A 19,378-nucleotide genomic window follows, 5' to 3' on the forward strand; every position below is an offset into this window, starting at 1 on the left:
GTAGTAGCTGTGCAGGTAGGGAATATGAATTACCTGGCAGGCAGACACTGTTCTGCTTGGAAGGCTGCTGTCAAGATGGTGAGGATGGATGAGGAGAGACAGGAAAGCGATGAGACTGACAGTTTCAGTCAGCATTCATCCTCCATTCATCCATCCATCCATCCGTCCGTCCATCCATTCATCCATCCATCCAGCCTGCTCTCCTTGTTTTGCATGTTTTTGACCATGGTTCTGAAAACTGGTAAATATTAATTGCGTTAAAAATCTCTGTGAGAATATATAATGCACAAAAAATCTAATTACATTATAATTCAATACCTCTAGATTATTTGCAGAACATTTCATATCAAAGCAAATGAATAATGGGTCAGTTCTGTTTTTTGCTACTTTGGTGGTTATTCATGTACGATTTAGTGTTGTTTATCAGAATTATAAGTTCTGCTTCAGTGACGTGCGGTGAGGTGCAATGCTGGTGAGGCACTGACTTAATCTTACTCAGATATACAAATGTAGACCACCTGCATGTTAATGTTTACATAAGGAAATTTTGCGCATGCGGACCACGCTGGAGGCCAAAAAGTCAATTCTTTTACATGCCATCCATAGCCGCGCTGCCGCGGTAGAATAAATCCGTTAACTCAATGAAACTTGGAAATTTAGGTATTATTACTTTCGTGCTGTGCTCCACAGCAAAGGGAAAAACCGTTTTAGTACAACTCAAAACCACGTCTTTCTCGCTCTCTGCATTGGCCAGGCTACACGCAGACTCGTTGCAATAGCATAGCTGACAACAACGCCCCTAAAAAAAACACTGAAATATTTCCCACACAAAGAGCAGAACATTCAGTGTGTTGCAGTAGTATGGTTTTAGGCTTAATGTTTATTTTGCGATTATTAATAAGTGATTGCTGTGGTACGAGGAGAAAACTAAGAAAATAAAGAAAAATTGGTTAAGCTAAATAAAAAATAAATACTTTACAGTACAAACCACAGGGTGAAAAGAGCAATCTAAATTATTTTATCATATTTTTCCATTATGACAGGTGAGGCTCTGCCTCACTTGCCTCCCCTGACAGCAGGCCGTTGCCATTTCTTGCTCAGTTTCTGACTCCTGAAATGATTATTAGCAAAATGGTTGTCTTCAGGACCAAAGATGCAAAGATCTCTCTGTTTATATGAGTTATTTGTTTAGTAAAGTTTGAAACAGTCAACTGATATTTATAATTTGTTGTGGATTGGAACTATGACTTTATACATCAGCCTACCTCACCACACCCCCAAGTTCAACTTTCTAATAAAAACAGACCTTAGGTAATTATAAAAATAAATATGTATCCTGTTTGGCCTGTAACAGTCTACATTTAAAGTTTTGATCCCTTTTGTGATTGTGTTCAACACCCTAGGTTTAATACATTCTGCATGTGTAGCATACCTTCTGAGTCAATACTTTGGTGAACTATCTTTTGTTGTAATTAAAGCTTTGATCATCTTCAGAGACTAACATTTTTTCTTTGTACTATATCTCCAGCTCTGTCAGACTGGATTAGGAGTGATTGTGAATTGCAATTTTCAAGTTTTGCTTTAATAACGTAATGGTTTTACAAGCATTGCACTGTGAATTAGTTCATAATGAAGGCAGCAGAAGTGCAGATCCACACATTAGTGGTCAACATAGTCATCTAATAATTTAGAATACTGTTATTTTTGTGTTACCCTTTTCCTAATATTCTGCTTGGAGGATTTTCATTGCTGTTGATGTTTCTACTTTTTTTAATTGAAAAAAACATGAGTCACAAAAATCACTTTAGATTCAAATATTTAGTTTCTGCATTACATTTTTAGACACTACAATGAAGAATACTACTGTGTATACTTTGCAGGATACTTATTGGACTTGTGACTTAATGATGCAAACTTTTGCCAATATTAGCTGTTGATGCAACATAGCAGACATCAGCCTGTAATAGCACTACATTTGCCAACATTCTACAAAGACTGTGCTTTTAACATGGTGCTTGCTCTAGTTAGCCTTTATCACTTTGTGCAGACCCTGACTCACATATAACTGGCTGTGAAGGTTTTGCATCCCTAATCCTGCCACATAATGAAGAGAAAAAGGTGATGCAGAACAGCTTTGGCTCCTTTAGTCATCATTTGAGGTATACAACACAGAGACTGAATATAATAACACAATGCTCAAACATTTTTTTGTTTAACACTACATGTTCGGTGGCACTAGCCTTTTGGAAAATTGCTGTCTTTTGTCTTAATACAACCTTCAACATCATACTGCATTGTGTAGCAAGATTATTATTACTCATCCTGAGCAAGAAAATAAGATACACATCACTATAAAAACTATTTGTGTCTTTATTTTTTGTTTTCTTTATGCTTTTATTAAACACCTTAATCTTTCAGATCATCAAACTGATCTTTGCCTCCAGGACAAAGTCGAGCAACTCACAGTGTGGGACATCAACAACAACAAGATCCTAAACACAGCCAAGCCCAAGGAGTTAAGTGGACTAGTACCCCCTAGTACACCTGTGGGTACTAGGTGGACAGTGTCAAACATCTGTTTCCTTGGAGTCCACATTATTAAGAACTTGATAACAATTTAAAAACAACAGAACTGACAAAAAAAAAGCACAGAAAAGACTTATTTCTGAGAGTCCTTAGAAGAAACATCTCTCAAAATCCAACTGTTTTTGAGACACTTCGTTGAGACACTTCATTGAGGGCATCGTCTCTTATTCCCTCTATGTGCTGCCCTCCAGCTGCACAGCAGCATGAAGGAAACATTTCCAGAGAATCCTAAAATCTTTCCAAAAGACCATCAGCTGACCTCTTTATACTCATTTAATTTGGCAATGGCAAAAGAAGAGGTGAATGAAACCATTCAGTCTGTGTTGGCCACGCTTCCAAATATTGAATAAACATCAAGTTGTGTTTTGTTTGAGTTGGTACTTCACTCTTGCACAGTGGGGGATGGTTCTTTACAGTGGATGCAATTTGTGAAAAGCTTCTTGAAGCATTACATATCTCACAGCGAGATGTTAGTGATTGGGTACAATTTAAAACTTCAAAAGAGTCTACATCTCCTGCAACCAATCATTTCTCAAGAGTCAACGATCCAGACCTTCTGTACAAAACACAGCATAGAAGAAGGGGCTGGTTTTTACCAGGCTACGGATATCTAGCACTACAGCGCTATGAGTTTGTGTCATAGCACTGTAGAGAAATTTCCTGTGATAATCTTTTGTTTTCTTCTGTTGTGTTTGATGCACTGCTTCAATACTATGTTTTATTTCCAGTCATAAACTTATGATAACATTGACACTCAGCAACAAATGTATGCATTAAAAGTAAGGTAAGGGCAAAATAAATAAAAAACAATATTGTTTTAGGAGGGACAATTATATTTTGGTGAAGTTGGATATCTTCATGTTCTTATAAAATTTAGTTTGTCTTTGTACATTTACATTGGTCCTCTTTCTGTCTGGTCTCTCTGTCCTCGGTGTGACTCTGGTGCCAATAAGCTGAGGCAGAGGTATCAGACGGTGCACCCATGCAGGGATCCATTAGGCAAAAACCAATTTCACACAGAGCCAATTTCATAAATATGGAGTACGGGGCCTACTTTTAGCCATGCTTGACTAGCTTTTAGAGGAATACACAAAACCATAAACAACAAGCCTGTGCCTGAGCGCCCCTCTTAAGTGATAGCTTGAGTGTGTGGCATGGGCTTAAGCATATTAAGTTGTATTTTTAAACAGTTTAATTAGAAGTACAATGAACGACTCTTTCACTCAAAATCCAAACAACAGCTAATGGAGGATGGGTGATTAGTTATAGAATGTGTCAGCTATTAATACTGGTGTTTACTTGTTGTGTTAGGTCCAAAAGGTGTAAAAAAAAAAAGACCCATTTTGTCTGTTTACTAAACTCATGAGAATCTTAATTAGTCACACCTTTTCAGCTTCTTATTTATCTGTGCAGCCAATTACTAGGCAGACATTCATTGCATTTAAGATAGTAGCTTTGATTTTTAAAAATTGCCCATGTTCAAACAATTGATGGGTTTGTGACTTTGAATGTGTCATGGTAGATTTTTGTACAAAAATAGTTGATGAGTGTTTCAGAAGCTGTTCACTTACACAGCCTCCTAAATTCACCCAGAGGTTCTGTCTGAACATGGAGTAAAATTTGCAAACGCTCCAATATTTCTTACAAAAGTAAAGTCTGTTTCATGATCATCTACATAGTTTTTGTAAGACCTTGATTAGAGAGTATGAATAGCTATTATCAATTCCTGACATGACTTAGTTTTAAACACATGAAGTGAGAAAGAAAGTAGTTCTTGAATTTGAATATAAAACCTAACAAAATAACAAAAGATGTTTTCTAGTCACTGTCTCAAGTTGAATTAGACCAAACCTGTCGTGTTTTTTGTCAGTTATAAATACCTACATTATTTCTATTTGCTTAGTGCCAAAATACTGAAAGAAAGAACACATCAAAGACTGACATTGCAGTTCATACATTTATTTATGAACTGCATGTATTTATAGGAAAACCGCTGGATTGTCAGTTGTCCAGTCAACTTTATTGGCATGTTCCACAAGGAGAGACAACCACAACAGGCCAATGCTAAAGAAGCTAACCATTTTCAGAGTGATGTAACCAAGCATACTTTTGGAAAGTTGTATATACAGAAAAGTTGTGGTAAAACAAGGTATGCAAGCTGATTTCCACTACTAGTGATGATTTTGGGTCCATGTTGTCTGCTGGTATTGGTCCACAGTGTTTTATCAAGTCAACATCAATGTGTAACAGAACATTTTAGAGCACTTCATGCTTTGCCTTATCAACCTTGATTGGAGGCTGATTTCTTTTTCTCCTTGGTACCTGCCCACACAGTCAGCATTAAGAAAGGACACCCATTCAAGAGATGCTTTGAGATTTACAACCAGTAGTCTTCAGCTGGTATTAGATCCACCACAGATACTAAGCACAGATGTATTCAGAGCATAAACTCCAACTATTAGATTCCTTATGCTAAACTACATCTGAACCAGATAAAATGTCAGAAGTGTGTTACCTGGACTAAGAAGTAAAAGGACAAGGGTGTTGTTCAGTTACCCGGTGTCTTAATTTCCGGGAAACATAAACCTTGAAATTAATTTGAGAATCAAGGTCACAGAATTTGGAGGAAAATGAAGAATGCACAGATTCCAGGTTGATTGAGCTCCATGGTGAACTTCGCACAGCTAGTGATGATTTGGGATACCATGTCATTTACAGGTGTTAATCCACTATGTTTTATCAAGTCTAAGCATGAGCCCATGTACATGGCAGCTATCCACACAACCAAAAATAACAATTTGTGGTTTAACAGCCATGATATCATTGCTGCTCTTCAAACCTGTCTGACCTCAACTCCATGATCTATGACATATTGTCAAGAGGAAGATGAGAGACACCAGAATCAAAAATGTAATATACGTAAAAGGTATTAAAGCAACATGAACTTCCTTTGCAACTCAAAACGCTGATCACCTTTTGCCATAGTCTGTGCAAAATGAGTTCAAGCTAAGCAGAGATTAAAATATTGCACAATAAATTTAGTTTTTCTTGAACCGACATTAATGTTTTCGAAACATCAAATTTTGTTCTTTTGCAATAGTCCAAAACGTCTGTCAAATTTAATTTTGTGTTGTTGGAAGCTGTAAGCCATAATCATTTAAATTAAAAGAAATGGTGCTTGTAAGATTTTATTTTATAATGAATTTATGCAACATAAGTAAAATTAACTTTTTAAAATGTAATTCTGAAAATAAATTAAACCTTTGATGATATTCCAGTTTATTGAGATGCACCTGTATAAACTGGATGAGATTTGGCTTAATTTAGTTATATTTCTCAATTTTAATCTAGTAGTAGTTAAATGGTTCTAAATGGATTGCAGAGATAACAAAATGCTATTTCGAACTATTTTGAAAAACAATAATTTTAATGTTATTGTTAAATAGACATGTTGACTCTGACGACAATGACCTTAGACAGATAAGTGGGTATATCCAAGGGATGGGAGGATAACCAGAACATAATCATAATCAGATAATCAGAACAATCAGACAGTTTGATTTTAAGGAAGCTGAGATTTTAAATGATTAAGAAACCAGTTGACAGTTATCTGCAAATACATTTTTTAAGTATCTCAGTGTATTATGCACCAACAAAATATTCTCCCTTTAAGTATTCATTCAACAAGTAAATGCCAAAAAACCGTCCAGTACCTATTTTTCTCCAAAATGAACTCAAAGCCTCAGAGGAGTAAAAAAAAAAAAAATTTAGCAATGTTGAGATACAGAGAGGCTGAATGCCTGCTGTTGAGGAGAGAAGCTGCAACATCAAGGTGAGTCAAAACAACTGAGGAACCTTCAAGTTTGAAGCCTGCAGCCTCTAAGGCTGACCTCAGTGGTTTGCATTCTCTTCTGTAAACCAGAAACAGAATTATCTCTTTGCTTGACCCTGAAGCCATGTCTTACTTTGTCTTTTTTATGGCTTCAAAGAGGCAACTTTCCACTGCGGTTGCACCATATTTAGAACAATCTGTTCCAAGAAAGTGGGTCAATCGTGACTTAGATAAAATGGGTTCTTATCTAAATGTCTTTGCTATCAATGGTGTTGCATACTGATTGGTCATTTTCTTGCTGTTCCAGTGCTCATTAAAGAGCTTCTTGATAATATTATATAACTTATGAAATCAAAACTGTGGAAAGCAGAAACTTATATTGTTTCTGGAGGTACTGTTTGGGTCATAACCTTTTAACAATTACAAAAAGGCTTTGTTTTGAAGCAGAACTTCTTTTAATTAAAGCTTAGTGTGTTAGACTGCAGGTAAAATATTGAATTTTTGTGTCTACTTAATTACCCTTTACACAAATCTACTTCTTAGGTAGCAATTAAATAAATGATTGTGGCCTAATTGTCCTAAGGGCAGGTAATCAATACAGTTTGTTAATTCAGTATCAGTGCAAGATTTTTACTGAGATGCACTTAAAATGCATGCAAGGTTTAAATAATTTGTGTCCTTTTATTTAACAAGTAAGCTGACAAAATTATGTTAAAAACCTTACAATATAATGCAGGAAAATATTTCCCTTATTTGCAAATCCAGTTCAAATGAATGAAGTGATTGATTATTCCAACAATCACTTCAAAACCAAAAAGGGTTAAAACAGGACCTGTGGATGTGTGTAATTACTATGGTGAAACATTTAAATGGCTGAGATATACACTAAGGTCCTATGCTAAATGACTGTCAGAAATGAAATTCAGAACATTGAAATTGTTTAGAGAACGACACATAATATGGTCAAGAGAAGCTATGATCAGCACCGCCATTAGCCAAACAGAATCAAAATAAGCTTTTTTTTTTATATGATAATGACAGTTTGTCAGGCCACAATAAACTAAGGCCAACTTACATTTTAAGCCAAACCCTGGGTGTTGCTATAATTATGTGTGAAGAAAGGTCTCCCCTCCCCCCACATTTGAAAGATATCTCCAACTGCCCTGTCCTCCACATTTAAAATAAAACATTACTTCCCTCAGTGTTGTTTCTAGATAAATGAAAACTTTCTTATTCCCTTTGGGATTGTCCCTTAGGGAAATTGTAACAATTCTATTACTCTATATAAGAAAACATTCCATTTGATTAATAGGAGACTACTCAGACCGTAAAAGGTCCACTTCAGATTTCTTTTTCTAGTTACATTCAAGTGCATACTGCACATATGCATAAAATAATATTGCTGCTTCTCTTTGTTTGGTTCTAATTCAAGTCTACTTTGCATCCCCTTAATCAGAACCAAATATAGAGAAGCAGTATTCAGTTTTTAAGCACTACATATGTGGAACAAACTTCCAGAAATGACAATAAAAAAAATTAATAATAAGACACATTTTCTTTAAATCAAGGCTTGTTTTGAGCATGAATGACCTTCCTTAATTTCTTTACATAAAGGAACCCATAGACTCATGTCCTGAACACAGAGTTTATAAAACCTAACAGTTTACAATGAATATTGGTAAGTACAGAAGATAAGTAAAAGTTGAGCAGAGTGAGAATTCAATCCCAAATTGGAGTCTAAATGAGAACTCCACATCGTCATTTATGTAACAGACGTAATGAAATTTTAAACACAACTTTGGCAGAAAAGTAGATTTAAGGAGTAATTTTTAAAACTGTGCTCTGATGTGGAAAAGTATCCTTTTCCAAAGCCAATCCATGATTTGACATGTGAAGTTGGTCGTATCTAGCTACTTCTACTCAGGTATATTTACTTCATAGTTTGTTTTGTCTGTAATACTTCTAAAAGTAGCTTTGCAGCATCATACTTTCAACTTCTGTTTCAGTGATGTAATGATAAAGCAGTGCTACTCTTAGCTGAGTACAGTTTGTGTGGACCCTATGTGGTCATTGGATAACAGACTGGGTTCATTCTTTAGAAGACAATTTTATCTTCCTATTTTATTTGACTGATTTTCATTTTATTCTTTACAAAAATAAATTTTAAACACAAAGTCATATTTTTGTCTGTGGGATAACATAATATTCATAAATTAAACAGATGTTATGATCTAATAGCTACACATGTAGCCTTTATACCAAATCCTTTTTTATATGAGTACAATTTTTGGCTTTTCTGGAAGTGGCCTTACTGATGTGACACAACTGAACACTATCCCAACTTCAATTAAGCTTTCTGTTCATCTTGTAAAACACTCCCAAGCCAAGAGTTTTGATTTGTGTTGCAACAGACAGTTTTTTCCACTGTATAATAGATGTAGCCATCTTCAAAATACACCTCGTTGTCTGAAATTGACCATGCATTTAATTCATTTGAAGTCCATGTCTATCACTGGCTAAATTCTACCGCAAAAAAATTTCACTGGATGGTAATATGATTATCTCACTTTGGTGGTAATTAATTTACTCAAAAACATAATTTTTTTCTGGATAGTATGAAGCTTACTTGAGATCTGTGCTAGCTTCAGGTACAGCTACTTTGCAAAGCCTCTCTATAATGTGAATTCACTAGCATTAATTGAAGGTGGGTCGACTTATTGCTTTGAAGAGTTGTCCACCGTAATTAACAGCAAGCAGAACATTTTTGCATAAGAAGAAAATAAGCAGAAGTAGTTGGTAGCAGGGGGCCACTGAGTGGAGGGAGAGTACCAAAATATCATCCTAAGTGGGTTTTTTTTATTGCATCTATTTGACTATATTTTTGTGCAGACTCAATGACTATTTTATGTATGACGATTTTATATCTTTGAAAACAATTTCTCAATTGTAATTTCTCAGTAATTGGAGGCACATGTTGGGCTGTGCTTAGATAGGGAAACTGGGAAGCCAAACCTTTTACCTGGCATGGTTTAGAGCTCAACTGTTTTTAAAAAAATGCATGATACAGAATGCATGATGTTGGGATACACACATTATGTTTACACTACTATAGCTACACCCATGCTCCCATCTGAAACCCGATATGCTTCCTATATTAACACCTACAAATAATAAAATTGCTTTCTACATACTAATGCTCCCTTTGGCTGTCAGAACTGTTATGTCAGTGGTTGGAATCCACTGGACAACTAATGGTGTGGAGGGGTATCTGACATCGAGATCTTAGCAGTAAATCCTTTACCCCCTGAGAGTTGCAATGCAGGGCTGCTGTGGATCACACCTGTTTGTCTAGCAGATCCACAGATACTTGATGTCAACAACTCAAAGTCATTGTTTTGCTCTTCAAATTATTGCCGATACATTTTATATCTTGAATTATTTCAGGAATGAATCTCTGTCATTAATCTTCCTCGGAGCACAAAAAGTAGCGACTGAACAGATGATCTCAAAGGTCACAGGGGGGTGTAAGGAGTTAGTAGCTCAGTAATATATGGTGATGTAAGCCCATTCATTGATTTAAAAACTAACGAAATCAACTGAATACCACAGGTAACCGGGGCAAAGAACAAAAATTGGAGTAACATGATCATATTTGTGGGTTCTGCTGAAGACTCAGCTCTGCTGTGTTCTGAACTAATTGGAGATCAGTTCAATTGGTCTGCTTTTTGAGGCAGACCAACACATAGAGAATTGACAAGAGACAAAGGAGGGCTTGAGCATCAGAGAAAGAGATCAGTGAACTTATTTTGGAAAAATTCCTATTCTGATAAGGGTAACACGATTATTATATAATGTTTTGAGAAACTCAGATTGGAATCTCAAATGACACCAAGGTTCCTGCCCCATGGGTACAACTGAAACTTGAAAAGTTGAGAAACAGTAATGGGATCTTAGTGAGCCTTGGGACCAAAAACCAACACCAACATCACTGACATGTTCTCTTCATGGAAACTCTCTGACTCCATTCAGCCATCACAATTTGGCCTTTATCAGACAGACTAAAGCTTGTCCAACTTTTGAAGACAAATGTTCGACTGCAGACTAACACATGCCAGCCTCTAAGAGAAGTTGGGGTGAACAGATCAGTGTTATTCACTTAATCTAACTGTGGTTATAATGCTATCCCTGATTGTTGTAAATGTTCATGAAGCAGGCAACAAAGATGTGCTGATTTTGTCATCAGCAACAGAGTTTTGAAATTAAATTAGGCGAGTTGTAATGAGCTGAGATAAACTATAAAGATGCTTAACATGGCCTGGTTTAAATTTAGCAACACATCTAGAGATTTTTTAGAATATTTGCACAATGCAAGCCCCGCTAAACGAGGTTGAGGGAGGTACTCAGTGTGGCAAAGAAACAGAGGAGAAGCTAGGGATCAGATTTAACAGTAGCCTGTAGTGAAATATTTACTTGGCCTAGATTCATACCTAATGAGCTTAAAGAAACACAGTTATGAAAACCAAACCGGAGTTAAATGTTTAATGTTGTGTTGTTGTGAACCACATGAGAGAGGCCTACTCCCCTCTTTAAATGAGCTCATCATTCTGTTTTCATATACATTTGCTGAGTTTAAACATGGTTTTTTATGCTTTCTTCATGTGCAACATGGCTGTTGGCCTCTGAATATAAACAGACTGAAGTATTATCTTTTTTTATTCAGATAACATTAGACCAGTGTTTGTCCTCTTTTACGCCCATCTGTTGATTGACTTCAAATGTTTTGTGCTTTTTGCCTGTCTTAATTATGCTGCAAAACGTTTTACTGCTATCACTGCTTGATAAGTTTGAAGTCTTCCTCCATGCCTTTCCCAGTTGGAGCTGATAATCATCAAGGCCTTTCCCAGTTGGAGCTGTTCTGCAATATGGACTTCACTAACCCATTGTTTGTATGTCTTTTTAATTAGTAACTATCCATTCATGGAGCCTGTTTTAAAGCCTTACACTTTAGGGCTTTAAATTTAGGTATTTAGACCCATACTCTACTTTTCTAGAATTGCAGCCCAAGGCCAGTGAAAGAAAACTCAAATAAAAACAGGGAGCCAAAGAGAGACCCCACTGGTTACAAACCTTGTGATGGGTCTAATAATCCGACAAAATCTATCATTTTTATGAAAGGCTTTTTGTGTTTTTAGACCTTTTTTCTTTTTTACTGAGCTACATCTGTGCCACCAAAGATAAAGTGAAAGAGCATGAGTTGTTTGGGAATTGCAAAGCTGTTGCTCCTTAGGAAATGCCGCTTAGCAGAATCTGCTGTGTAAAATGGACTTTTGTTGTCCGTCTTTGTTCTGAGTTTAACATTGTTCACAATAATCTGCAATCATGCACCTAAACTCTTGCTGTTGAAAGGCAAGCTCGTGCCATTTGCAACTTGTCATTACAACAGAATTCAAAATTTAGAAATAAATTTTGATGGATGGAAAGAAGGAAGGAAAAAGAGAAGGAGGAAGGAAGGATGAAAGATGCTTTGGATGTCTCATCAACTGTGATTGACAGTTTTCATACTTCTCTTGTTTTTCAACCACTAAAACTAAATATTCAGTTAGGATACCATTCTTTGATGGAGACAATAATAATTATTGCACAGAATAAATTTAATCAACATAACAATCAAGATGGCAGTAGAAGACTGAAAAAGTGGTTTCAAAAACAAAAGTTATTAGAATACTGGTTTGTTAAAAGCACCACTGCTAGCACAGATTTACATGGTAATACATTTCAATACAAAACTTTAACCTGTTTTATGTGTAAACTCCTCATCTTGAGCTGCTCTGACTGCTTAAAGTATTAGTGAACCCATGCTGTGGTGCCAAGTGGTTAGAAGCTCGCAAGCATAATGCTATGATAATGTGAGCAGAACTTTTCCCTGGAGTATATTTTAGAGCTTCATTGTGAGTTTTAGCAAACTGCAGGTCTTCTCAGACTGCCCAGGTGTGGGTTTGCTCGTTATGGATCTTTGAAATTCTGGACAAAGCTTCAGTTATAGCCTTCACACCATGTTCAGGGAAATCTCTCCGACATCAACAGAATACTAACACCACTCCTCCTTGACATTTAATTGCTTCTACCCATCTTGTTAAACAAGAGCTGTGATTGAGCTCAGTGGAAGTTGTTTTTTTAATGCAGATTGCCAAATGCACTTTTAAGGCACTTTAAGTCCTCCCTTGAAACCTGAGGGAAAAACATAAAGGAGAATTTGCTATCACTGCATTTTCTCTCGCAAAGTGTTCCTAATTGTGTGCTAACAAGGAACTAATTCGAATGTGGACTCATCAAGCAAGCTTTCATGTTTGGGAATTTGATGTAATTCAAGGTTAGCGTAATTAGTGTGGGAGGCTGATGAAATCTGTCTAAATAATGAAGAATGGTTTAATATTTAGGACAAACTTCTTCCGCTAAGTCACAGGTAATCTTGCTCAGACACCTCAGTCCTGCAAAATCAATTCAAAGGTCTGCAATAAATCATCTAGAGTCCTGCAATTGTATTCATACTCTTTAAAGCTAGCTTTTTTGAAAATGATTTTAATTGGGGTTTCAGCGTAAAGGGGGGAGAATATAAATGCAAACCAATTCTTCAATTACTCCACCAGACAAGATTTCCATTAAAATACATTAAAGTTTGCAACATTACAAAATGTGAAAGAGATCAAGTTGTATGAGTACTTTTTCATTGTTCTCAGTTATAATCACAGAGATCCTCCCCACCCCAACACACAAAGATGAACACCAAGATTGACATTACTCAAAAGAGAAATGTCTTGTCCCAGTCTGTTGTTCTACCTATTACACCCTTTTTAAAAAAACACTTTAGTGTCATGGCTGATTAAGAGGCTTTGTGAATTACAAAAAAGAAAAAAAAAAGTACAACGTGCTGAAATGAAATTTGTCACAAAAATATGTGCATTTTTCCAAATTATAACTAAGTCATCAAAATATTTGTGCTAGTTTTTAACATATTTTTTGTTTGTCTTTAGGCCTGAGACAATAATGTGACTCATCACACAGTTATGCTCTGTCTTCGAAGCCCCATTTGCTCCTCACCACCATAAATTATTCATTCAGAGCAGTATGAAAAACCCATGTCAATTAGCCAAGTTTATTTTTTTTCTCAAATGAAAAGCAGCGGGTCTCTCTCTTCATTCCAACCAAAGGAGTTATGTGGTGAAACAGTGCATTATTTAGCATTTCTGGTCATGACTGCTCAGACTACATGGCCCCATTCTTCTTTTAAAAAAGGAACAAAGGGACAATGTTAGTTATTCTCTTTGATTTGATCAGGTTTTTCTTTTTTCATTTTTAGCAAGGATAGACTCAAGGTTTACCTGCTGTGTTATTATTGCTGTGACTGAATTTAGTTTTCAGCACGTCTTTGTGAGCACTATGTTTCACATATCGTCACTCGTTTCAAAAAGTAATTACTGAATGTAATTTTTCCCATTTGTCTGAGCATGTAATGTCAGCAACACTACTTCTGCTATGATCAACCTTAAAAAAGCGAGGTATTTGGGACAGACATTTTATTAGTGCAAGGGAGGAAACAAAGAATAATGAAAAAAAAATCTGAAAAGCATAGACTGAGCACTGGACACTCCTTCAGAAGGGTTCTTACCATACAGTATACAATGCTCTTTTTTCCATGTGCTGTCCAAAGTGTCATCCTTTCTCCACAACTCAGTTCTGTTCAATGTTTCTTGAATTTAAATAGTGTGACTTTAAAAAGAAAAACTGTTTTCTATAACCAGCATATACTCTTTCATATAAATTAACACAAAACACTTGCTTCTTTAATATTGTCACAATACTAAAATATAAAATGTTTACTAATTTCCTCAGTGATTAAAGAAAGTAATTTAAAGATGTTCTGCCTATGCTTACATCCATTTAGCCCCATCTGCCAAAAACAGTTTTGATGACAAAGATTTTTCCCCAGAGTGCCAGAGAGAACTATACATGCACTTATCCTAGGTGCAGATATTATATTGATATGGGTTTTTAAAGACGCATTTCTCAGTATCTTTCAAAAACTAGAATTTGTATTTGATTTTGAAGTCATTGTGTATTTTCTTGATCCACACAATCAAAACTATACACACACATTCAAATATACACAGTTCCACTAATACTTGAAAAGATGTTCTTAATCAGATTCTACCTTGACTAACTTGTTTTGTAGTCATGATCGGAACAAAAATAAAGAAACATGAATATTTAACCATTTTTAATATTATAAATGGCACAGATTGTTAACGTTATTTGGTCTCCTGGCATAGACCTGGCCTTTAAAGCATAGTCTAGATACATTTTGAATGAGGTTAAAGCCCCAATTATTGCAGAGGTTATAACAAAAACAAACTGGTTTTGTAAATGTACAAAACCAGTTTTTAAATGTGCTTTTAATCTCTGTCTTGAACACCCAGTTGTATCTAAATATGAGCCATCTGACACAAACAGGTTCATCAGAGAGAAATAACATTAATTAGAAAAGAGCTTTTCATAGTGTGGGGTGTGTCAGCCCTGGGGGTGCCAGATCTCTTCAGGATGGCACAGGAAAGAAAATTGAAAAAGTAACCGGGGACATTTAGCTAACTTAACCAGACTTATGCCAGAGACAGAATGGATATATTCTTATTACCTAAAGCTATGGTGAGTCTGGGCCAAGCACGATAAAAATGAAGGAAGTACATTTATGGAGTATTGCCAAACATAACTTTAAAACTTCTGCCAAAAATAGCAGCTGAATAACCAGACTGAATTATACTGGAAGCTAAAAAAAAAAAAAAAATGTGTTCAAGGTGCAACGTCCTAAAGAAAATCTATGTAAATGTTTTTTGGGATGACTTCAATTGAATGTAGACAATTGAAGCTCTATGCATAATTTTGCTATTTCAATTAGAGAAAATTGTGTCATTACATTCAACAATCAAATATATTATTTAATCATGTTAATTCAAAGTTGTGGATGCAATCCCTTTTATTTTTACTAATTACTGAAGTTTATCACCTATAGTTAGAAGTGGTTGAATGCATATTTAAAAGTCCTGAGTAATATGTGTTGTGGTTTTAATTCATTATTTTGTCCATGTCCTCTGAAAATTTATTAAATGGACTTTTCAATTTTATTACTGTTTTCAATTACCTGCATGACAAAATGCCAGTTTGTGTGTGCATATTTCTAACTGAACAATGATGATTAAATTCTCAGCCAAGCAACCCCCTGCAAATTTTTAGTCATGTAAAAGGTCTTAACACTAGAAAATCAGCCAAGGCCCTCTCAAATACTTTAAACGTTCCTAATTTGTAATGATATGCCAACTTTTGTTTTCATATTTATAAACACTAGCAGAATTGCTGGTAGTTTGGAGGTGTTTGTTACACAGCAGGGAGTACTTTCCTCTTTATTCCTCCATTTTAAGAACATTAAGTCCAGCGTTGAGGTAACAAATATTTCCAAAATCTTTGGTTTCATTAAAAAAAAAAAAAAAGTTTATTTATTTAGATTAAATTGAAAGATTTCATTTTGTTCACCATATTTTTTTTTTAATATTCCACAATACGTTGGTTCACTACTGGGGGGTTTCAAAGCAATGGCACACATAACAAAACCTTTCTGTGTTTGCTAATAATAACAGAATATGATTAGATTTAACCAGGCCACACTTTAATCAAAGGTGGATTTGCAAACATCATGATCGAGACATAAGCTTCTATCAGCGAGTTGTTGTCAGCAAACAGCCCTGTTGCTTAGTAACTATGCCTGCAGTGAATCATGACTCTAATGGCCCTGGGCTGCTCAGGTAGAATTAGTTCAACTAAGGAGAAATTGAAAAAAAAACATGCATTGCTGCTTAAGGAGAACTGAAATGTTATTTTTGTCTTCATGAGATAGAGAATGTGGACACATCTGTAGCTGTCAAAACTGTTGAAGTAAAACCTAAAATGTAGCAATCATTAAATCAGTGTTTTATCTTGTTATTAATCACAACATCCATTTGTCAATGGCTAATAAATATCCAACACATCTGAAATACAGAGATACTTGGTAATCTAGATCTTTGAGGCACTTACAGTGAGCTGTGAGTTTATTAAAGAAAACAAAACACAAACATTAAATTGTTTCATTTCAGTCATTAAAAAAATATTAAGTTGATGTTTTCCTACAATATAATGGCCTACATCAAGAGTCAGTTTTCAGCAAAGGGGTTTTTGTGAATGTGTTGCTGTACCAGACTTTTGCAGTGTCTGTCATTTTGACTGACTGCGTCAAAAAACAAACAAAAAAACGTAAATTTTTAAAATAATGTCATTGACATATGTTCAACTACACTTAATTTTTATTCTGTTTAATTAACGTCGAGTTTGAAAAAGTAGATGAACACATGCAGGTTTTTCTTCACAATAACAAAAAACGTTACTTGTGGCTACAATAGCTACATGTAAACATTGAAATTAAACAACACTGGAAAACTGAAATTACAGCTGACACTTCTGCCACAACTTCGAAATCAGGGAACATTTCTCCAACTGAATTGACCAGAAGTCGAAACAAGTGTTTTTTGAATCCAGCAGGATTTTTGCTTTCAGCTCCTTTTGCACCAGTGCTTCAGCATTGAGTTCACTGTTTGGTCAGAGATGATACTCAGATGAAATTTTTATTTGATTGATTGACAGTTACTTTCATAATGTAGCTACTCTACGTGGAAAGTTGAAAATGTCTGCACATCTAGACCAGATGGTCAGGTGTGTAAATTGGAATCCTTCACAATGACAGATGGCCTTCAGACTTTTCCATCGCAGCTTCACAAAATGGTCAAAGATGGCAAATAATGTGATCCTTTTTAAAAACACGCTTCCAGTTCTTTCTAGTGAAAGAAAAAGGGAATTTTAATTGGCATCCCTACATCTGTAAATGTATAGGTAAAATATAAAATCAAAAATGTCTCTTATATGTAGCAGAGGTGTTTATGGATGAAGTTTAAATATTCAAAATTAGATTGAAGACGGACATACAAGATGAGAAATTGTTCTCTCTCTCTCTTTATATATATATACAGTACAGACCAAAAGTTTGGACACACCTTCTAATTCAATGGGTTTTCTTTATTTTCATGACTATTTATAAGGCAAGAAATCCCACTTATTAACCTGACAGGGCACACCTATGAAGTGAAAACCATTTCAGGTGACTACCTCTTGAAGCTCATCAAGAAAATGCAGAGTGTGTGCAAAGCAGTAATCACAGCAAAAGGTTGCTACTTTGAAGAAACTAGAATATAAGGGGTATTTTCAGTTGTTTTACACTTTTTTGTTTAGTGCATATTTCCACAAGTGTTATTCATAGTTTTGATGCCTTCAGTGTGATTCTACAATGTCAATAGTCATGAAAATAAAGGAAACTCATTAAATTAAAAGGCGTGTCCAAACTTTTGGTCTGTACTGTAAATATATATATATTTATCTATCTAGATATACTGTATATATATATATATATATATATATATATATATATATATATATATATATATATATATAATACAAGCAGATCTGACACAAGGTCTCATTTTCAAGAGCAACCAGTTTTTTATGATAATTTTGACAATTATGAAGAAGAGGAAGAAAAGAAGAGCTATTTAAAACAGACACAAAATAGTGTAGGAGGGAAAGTAATCAAGTTTTAATCCATATTCATTTTCTCCAAAACAGTCTCAGTTTTAAAGATGGAAATTTGAGAATGTGAGAAATAATTTTGTGGTCAAACACACAAACAGTGAAGAAAACAAACAAATTAATTAATAACTCAGGTATCATTGATTATTTGTGGCAATTTAAATGTATTGAGTTGTCTTTACATAAAAGGTAATTTCATAAATAAAACAAAAATAAAATAAATTCTATACACAAACCACATCTAAATATTTAACCAGAGTATTTGTCCTCAAATTCAAATCAATGGGCTAGAATGTCCCACTTGAAATCCTTAAAATGTAAATTATCTTCCTATACTTGATTGTATTAGGATAAAATAATCATAATAAAAAACATGCACACACAGCTAGCTTATCTACAGTAATTGTATCATCTCACACAAAAAAAATCATAAGCAAGATGTCAATTGGAAGCTAAATTAAGTTTTAAAAATAAACATGCTTAATTGAGTAGTTCAGAAAAATGTGAATCATTAAGACTTGAGTGGTTATTATTAGTATTTTTTAAGTAATATTCTCCAGGACTACAGATTTGTCAATTTTCTCTAATGAATAAGAATTCATACCAAGTTAATTAGCTAGCTATTGAAAATCTACCAATATTTTGGCTGCCATGTTTTGCCTCTGAACAGTGGATCATAACTCTAATCAACCATAACATTTGACTTTTTTGAAAAATTGATGGCTTTTGAGAAATATCAGGAAAACATTTGCCCCACTATCAATTTATGTCAGAGTAACAAATGCACAATGTAAATGTTATAATGGGCTTTCTTGGTGAAAGCCTGTTCTATTTGAGGATGTTTCTAAAAATTTTCATTCATGCATCCTGTGAAGTATTTATAGGATCCAACTGACCAGATTTAGTACTGTATAGTTTTATGTTTTAAAGAACTTACCTGATCCTGGTTTTATTTTATTCAAATGTATGCATTTTGGGTTTCTGTAGCCTGGTTATATTGGGAACGATCTCACCGAAGCCTTTTTTATAGCTAAATCAAAGATGCACACAAAGGAAGGAGGCTCTATCCTTGCTGACTGGCTCCTTTTGGTTGGCTTTCCTTCTGTCGGTAATGGAAGAGGCTTGTTGTATCAAGATCGCCTGCATAACGAATAGCTTCAGCAAACAACTTGACCACCTATGGAACAGAAAATGAGCATTTTCTTGAAAACCATGAAACAAAGTAAGTTAAATGAAATA

The 19,378-nt window shown here is 35.0% G+C and overlaps 1 protein-coding gene across 1 annotated transcript in view; it reads right to left on the minus strand.

Annotated features, from left to right (window-relative positions):
* Positions 1–18,124: 18,124 nt before the first annotated feature.
* Positions 18,125–19,378, minus strand: part of cps1 (carbamoyl-phosphate synthase 1, mitochondrial) — a 57,866-nt gene continuing 56,612 nt past the window's right edge. The window contains exon 38 of the mRNA XM_032568860.1: positions 18,125–19,316. Coding sequence (XP_032424751.1) covers positions 19,203–19,316 — 114 coding nt within the window. The 3' untranslated portion in view covers positions 18,125–19,202. The remainder of the gene's footprint in view (positions 19,317–19,378) is intronic.

This window comes from Xiphophorus hellerii, chromosome 7, assembly GCF_003331165.1.
Source record: "Xiphophorus hellerii strain 12219 chromosome 7, Xiphophorus_hellerii-4.1, whole genome shotgun sequence".
Classification (NCBI taxonomy): Eukaryota; Metazoa; Chordata; class Actinopteri; order Cyprinodontiformes; family Poeciliidae; genus Xiphophorus; species Xiphophorus hellerii.